Source organism: Microtus ochrogaster, unplaced genomic scaffold (genome assembly GCF_000317375.1).
Source record: "Microtus ochrogaster isolate Prairie Vole_2 unplaced genomic scaffold, MicOch1.0 UNK38, whole genome shotgun sequence".
Lineage (NCBI taxonomy): Eukaryota > Metazoa > Chordata > Mammalia > Rodentia > Cricetidae > Microtus > Microtus ochrogaster.
The window spans coordinates 2,926,443-2,933,216 of record NW_004949136.1 but is presented as its reverse complement, the minus strand read 5'-3'; the positions used below and the strand labels follow the sequence as shown (position 1 = coordinate 2,933,216).

The 6,774-nt window shown below is 40.9% G+C and overlaps 1 protein-coding gene across 4 annotated transcripts in view; it reads right to left on the bottom strand.

Moving 5' to 3' along the window:
• Gnb1 (G protein subunit beta 1) overlaps positions 1-6,774 on the bottom strand; it is a 64,465-nt gene that overhangs the window by 13,806 nt on the left and 43,885 nt on the right. For all 4 annotated transcript variants that reach the window (XM_005368667.2, XM_005368669.2, XM_005368668.2 and 1 more), the window contains exon 6: positions 991-1,054. In XM_005368667.2, the coding sequence (XP_005368724.1) occupies positions 991-1,054 (64 nt within the window). The remainder of the gene's footprint in view (positions 1-990; positions 1,055-6,774) is intronic.

Sequence of the window (6,774 nt, the reverse complement as noted above, 5' to 3'; positions counted from 1 at the left end):
GAGGAGTGCAAGTTAAGGCGGAGGCCACCACTGGATGGTGATACAATTTTTTTTTCTTGAGGAAGGTCTCATGTAGTTCAGGCTTGCTTCAACTTTACTATGTAGATAAGGATATTTAATATGTGATCTTCCTGTCTTCATTTCTCAAATGCTAAATCACAAGCATACACCACCATACCCAGTATAATTTATTTTAATATCAGAGAAGTAAAGATTTAATCTAGAGATTTGTACCTATCATGCAAACATTCTACCTAGTACCTGTGCCTTCTCTTTTTCTTCCCTACCTGCGCCACCTTTTTGGTGGTATCCTGCTAAATTACCCAGGGTGGGTCTAAATTTTGGCCTCCTACCTTGGCCTCCTTAGTAACTAGAATCACAATCTTACCCAGTGTGCCGGGTTACATTTTGTTCTTATTTTTTGTGATTCTGGGAAACAAACCCAGGGAATTATGTTAGACAAGCCAAGTACTCTACCACTGAGCAACATTCCCAATCCTCAACTAAAATGTTTTTGTTTGTTAAGGCAGGGTTTCTCTGTGTAACAGCACTGGCTGTCCTGGAACTCACTTTGTCAACCAAGTAGGCCTTGAACTCACCGAGATCCACCTGCCTCTGCCTCCTAAGTGCTGGGATTAAAGACGTGTGCCACCTCCGCCTGGCAAATTTTATCTATTTTTATTATTTTATGTACATTGGTGGTAGTATAGCGTTTGAAATTACATCTTGTTTAACAAATGAAACTAATTAAATGAAATCTACTTTTCAGTATTCTAGAAGTCAGGAAACGTCTGAACCAAAACTGGAATGCAGTTCTTCTACACACACAAGGAAGCACCCAGCTCCTTTCTCCATGCTAAGACAACCAAGGCACAGCTGTGCATCAAGCATGGGACCACCATGAGCTCTTCCACCACCCTCAGGACATCCTCACTGAAAAAACTTCTGAGTTGGCAGGAACAGACAGTGTTCCAGGGAAGAATTGTCTACCTTGTTTGTGGTGTAGCTGTCCCAGATGATGAGTTTTCCATCCTGAGAGGCGCTGACAAGGAGCCTGGAGAAAGAAAAAGGAAACAAACAAATCTTGGTGACATCCAACTAGAGCTTTAAAACTGAATTTGCTTAAGATCAAATACACTTACTGAGAAAAGGAGGATATAAATGTTTGACCAATGTGACACCATGATTCTCAGATAACAGTTCAGCCCTAGAGACATCTGGCTGGTCAGACTACCAGTTTTTCCCTTATTACCTGAGAGCTGGTACTGATCTCTACTCTTAATTCTGCAAGGTTTCTTTTTAATTCCAAGTTAAATTAGATACGCAGATCGGTCCAGAGCCCTAAATAGTACCAAATATTTAGGATACAGTTTTGTTCCATCTGATACAAAGAAAACCTGAATATTATGGATATTATGGGAAAAGTTTGAAACACTCCCTACTCAGGAACCATTTTAAACATTCTGTCCTGCTTTTATTCTTTTTTTTCTTTTTGTGGGTTGACACATTCTAGTCATCAATTGAAAAAAATGCTTCCACCATATCGGTCTACAGGTAAGCCTAGGGGGCATTTTCCTGTTAATAACTGATGTGGGCAGTGCCATCCTTGGGCAGTGGTTCTGGGAGAGGCTAAATAAGTCCTTTGTGGCCTCTGCTTCAGTTATTGACTTTCAGTTTTCTGCCCTGACTTTCTTTCACACGATGAACTAAAATTACAAAATGAAATAAACTCTTCCTCAAATTGCTTTTGCTTGTACCACTAGAAAGCAAACTGAGCCAGGGGGTGGTGGCTCACACCTTTAATCCAGCACTTGCGAGGTAGAGGCAGGTGGATCTCTATGAGTTTGAGGCCAGCCTGGTCTACAGACTGAGCTCTAAGATAGCCAGGGCTACACAGAGAAAACTTGTCTTAAGAAAACAAAACAAAAAGAAAGCGAACCAGAACACACCCCATGAATTGGAATGGTAGTGTAGGTTGTAATCCAAGATTGTGGGAAGTGGAGACATCGTGACTAAGAGTTCAAGGCCAAGTTTGACTGTGTAACAAGTTTGAGGCCCAGATTCTATACCCAAAAGCCAAGGAAAAAAAGAAACAATACCATAGAACTTCCTAGACTGAGATCAAATCAAAATGCTAGTCTCCATAAAACTAAGGAGTCTCCACCTTCATGGTAGTAAAGATGACAAATGACAGAATTGTACATGGTCAGGTAAAAGAGACCACCAACTATCATGAATTATGAATTGCTTGTTACTCAATCCTGCTTCGGGGCAGCTGTGCTAAGCTTGGAATCTGTTGCTTTCTGTATTTGCAGAATTAAGAAAGGATACTGTAAAAAGAAAACAAGACTAGCAGGCAAAGAAATCTAAGTTACTAAAAAGCAATCTGGGTGAGAGGAATTCTGGGCACCATGCTACTCAGGCACATGTTCCAGGAGAATCTGTTGTTTTGTTTCAAGGAAAAGCAAGAGGTTCTTCCAGGTCCAAAGTTACTTTTCAATATGATAGTGACATATTTAATCAAAACACATATTTATATTCTAGACATTTTAGCTACAAGTATATTAAGGTATATTTGGATTTTTGAAGCAGATCAAAGACTTGAGGTAAAACACAGCCACTTCATTCTGAGTCCTTTTAATCAAACCATGTTTACAGATTTATTTATCTCTCTATAATATAGCTCTAATTGTCCTAGAACTTACTATGCAGACCAGGTTGACCTCGAACTTAAGAGTCCAGTTGTCTGCTCCTAAAGTACTTGCATTAAAGCTGTGTACTATCTGTCAGACCCCGCCAAGCCATGGGTTTCTTTTTTTTTTTTTGGTTTTTTGAGACAGGGTTTCTCTGTAGCTTTGGAGCCTGTCCTGGAACTGGCTTTTGTAGACCAGGCTGGCCTCGAATTCACAGAAATCCTCCTGCCTCTGCCTCCCAAGTGCTGGGATTAAAGGCATGCGCCACCACCGCCCGGCCCAAGCCATGTTTTGATGAATAAACTTCCTTTAAAAAGAACAACACATGTGACAAGGTATAAACCCTTCTAAACCTTTGCCACAGAATTTATCACAGAACTAAATTGGGCACAGAACGAAGTTTGTTGCTTTTTAGTTACAACTTTTTCTTTATAGTTTTAGAAATTTAACCCAAGGTGTCCTGCACAGTAAACTGTGCTTCTCCAATGAACTGCACCTTAGCCTCTGGCACAATTTTTTATGAAGTGCTAAGGACTGAACCCTGGAGCCTTGAGCATACAAGGGAAATTCTTGACTACTAAGGCATCTCTTACTCTTCAGATGACTCTTTTACTTTTGTGGAGATAGGATACTGTGTATCCAAGGCTGAAAGCTGCTCAAGCTCCCCTTTTATGGGGCTTTAAGTCCGTCCACCTCCTCTACCCATGTTTGGTCACCATACTTAACTAAGGTGATTTCAACTATCTCTACAGGACAATGTAAGGGCCCTCAGCTACTCTATTTCTGCCTGGTCTTTTTGAGGCTCTGAGCAAGGGTATTAAGAGACATCTATAGTAACTCATCCTCTGAGTTAAGGGGTCACCTTCAGAGAGCTCAGTAATTGCTGATTCAGTGAGGAATTAAGACTATGCTAAGCTGTCAGCTGATCCTCCAGAAGGTGAAAGAAGACACACATTCTAATCTCAGGTCATGTAACTTGGAGGGACCAACACAATTCACTGTGCTACCTGAAGTCTTTCCCATTCTGATTTCCAGCAGAGATAGAAACTGGGAACCAAGGCCGGGCAGTGGTGGTGCAAGCCTTTAATCCCAGCACTCGGGAGGCAGAGGCAGGCGGATCTCTGTGAGTTTGAGGCCAGCCTGGTCTACAGAGCTAGTTCCAGGACAGGCTCCAAAACTACAGAGAAACCTGCCTCGGGGGAAAAAAAAAAGAAAAAATTGGGAACCAGTTAAATTGCTGCCTGGAACAGAAAGTGGCAATCACAGAAGGACCCAACCAAAGAGACTTCACCAGGCTTTGGGACGGAGAGAGAGATAAAAACCTCACCGGGGCCGGGCGGTGGTGGCGCACGCCTTTAATCCCAGCACTCGGGAGGCAGAGGCAGGCGGATCTCTGTGAGTTCGAGACCAGCCTGGTCTACAGAGCTAGTTCCAGGACAGGCTCCAAAACCACAGAGAAACCCTGTCTCGAAAAACCAAAAAAAAAAAAAAAACAAAAAAAACAAAAAAAAAAACCCAACCTCACAGGACTGGGAAAACATTACAAATATTACAAGTTATACACACACACACATATTATACATACAATGTGTATCCCTACTCAGAAGTCAAAGGAAGAGGTTGTTTGTCCTGCTCGTTCATTCTCTGAAAAATTCCTTTCTTTAAAGCAGAATTTCTCACTGAACCTGGAATGTTTTTTTTTCCAGGTAGGGTCAAGCATTCTAACTCCACCCCACTACAGCACTGGGGTTAAGAGTTGGTCTGGCCAGGACCAACTTTTCCATGTATTGCTAGCAATGTAAATTCAGGTCTGCAAGCTTGTGCTTTAAGAATTCTTAGCTACTCAGACAACTTCCCAGTCCACAAAGGCACAAAATCAAATTGCCAATTACCACAATGAACAAGGACAGTCATGAACTGCAGCTTTGAGTTACATTAAAAAAAATTATAACAACTTTTTCTTTCCGTTTTGATATAGTTCTAATATGTAGTCCTAGATAGTCTGAAACTCCCTATGTAGACCATGTTGCCCTTGAACTCACAGAGATCTACCTGTCTCTACTCCTGAAGTACTCATGAATGAAGAACTCAAAAGCGTTTACCATTACACCCAGCTCAATAACCTTTTACTATGAAGGCAAAAATATAAAGATTATGTAAAGGGGAGGGGAAATATATAACCAGAACATCTCCCTAAAGAGCTACTTTGAATTATAAGATGTAACCACTGGTTAGCCAGAAAGAATGGTCACCTGAAAGTTTTATTCGCCTTTTGAGACAGGACCAAGCTGGCCCAGAACTTGCTATGTAGCTGAGACTGATCTTGAGCTTCTATGATCCCCCTGCCTGTACCTCCTGAGTTCTGGGGTTATAGGCATGCACCCGTCACCACCCCCCAACCTCCCAGTTACTAGCAATACTAGCAATATCTCAGGGCCTAGTAGATGCTAGGCAAGTAACAGCTCTACTTTGTTGACTGGTCTGTTGAGAGTCTTAGGGTTATGTTGTCTAGTTCAAAGAAAAAAAACATGTCATACTCCCTCTATACCACCCAAGAAAGAGAACAGACTAAAAACCACCCATGAGCCTTCCCTGTTCACAAGAATTTCATGGCCTTAAATCTGGGGTCCCACTGATACACACACCTTCCTTCTGACCCATGGTTTTCAAGACAAATTCATGCTTAAGATTAGATGGAATATCAGGCTTCATCTCATGCTAACTGCCCTTTACTGCTCAGGCCACACACTTATCCATAGGTCTCTGAACACACCTGCACGAAGCACACCTTCCCAACACCCCAGTGAGAGTTTAACTGCTGAGATTCCCAGTCCAGGGCCCTGGGCTACTGACCAAAGCACAGCTATTGCAATGTTCTAGTGTATGGAAGAAAAGCAGAGATTACAATCTGTCTATTACCACTTACCTTTGATAATGCGCTCTCTGATGAATTGATCAGTAGGAATATTTTCTTTCATTTTCATACTTAATTTTATAAATCATTAAAAGGTAACTTTGAATTTACTAATTTTCTAATTTTACTTATTTATTTTGAATGACCTTTATTTTTAATCGACAATTATGGACTATATAAATTGCCTAATGTTTACATTACAGAATGATTGAATGAAATGAATTAACATAGCCGTTACCTCACCTGTTTAGAACCATTTTGCAGTGGGAACATTGAAGGTCTATACCAGCACTCAGGAGGCAGAGCAGGGGGATCTCTTGAGTTTGAGGCTAACCTGGTCTACAGAACGAGTTCCTGGACAGCCACGGCTGTTTCATGGACAAGACCCGCCTCGAAAAACAAAACAAAACAAAAATCTATTCTTGGCCTGGACATGTACTTTAGTGGTACACCAATTGCCTAGACTCTAGGTTCAATGCCCAGCACTGCAAAAACAATCAATAAATAAAACTACTCTTAATTTTGACAGCACCAACACAATGCATACATGATCTCTGAAGTAGAACCCTCTGAGAAGAGAGCAATACCCCACCCCCTTTTTCTTTTCTGATGAGACTGCTTCCATCATTAAACGGTCATGTAAAGCACTCATTTGCACAGCAATTATACAGGGACCCTGTGGAGAACTAAAGATAGAATTGTTTGTTCTCCAGCTGTTTACACCCTACAGCAGACCATTTCAGAAACAAAGAAAAAAACAAGAAGAAATTCCATTCTGGCAACAGAAAATGGGAAAAGAAAAAGAAAAAAGGGAGAAAAAAAAAAAAAAAAGACCAAAGGGGATGTGTGCTAAGATTCTGTTGGGTCTGGAAGGGCTTGCTATAGCCACACAAACCATGTTGCACTATGTTTCATTATCAATGTAAAAAAAATGACAAGAGACCCAGAAGTCCAATAAACGGTAGTTATCAAACTATAAAAGATAAATAAGTAGAAGGTAGGACCATGTAGGAAGATAAAGACAGCCATTAATTTATATTCCATACAGCTTCCCAGTGAGGATGAAAAGACCACTGAAGCCCACATTTAGTTTTTGGGACCAGTCTGCTGCTGAAAACTTAGTATCTTTTTCTTCATTGTCCAATTCTTTTTTTTTTTTTTTTTTTT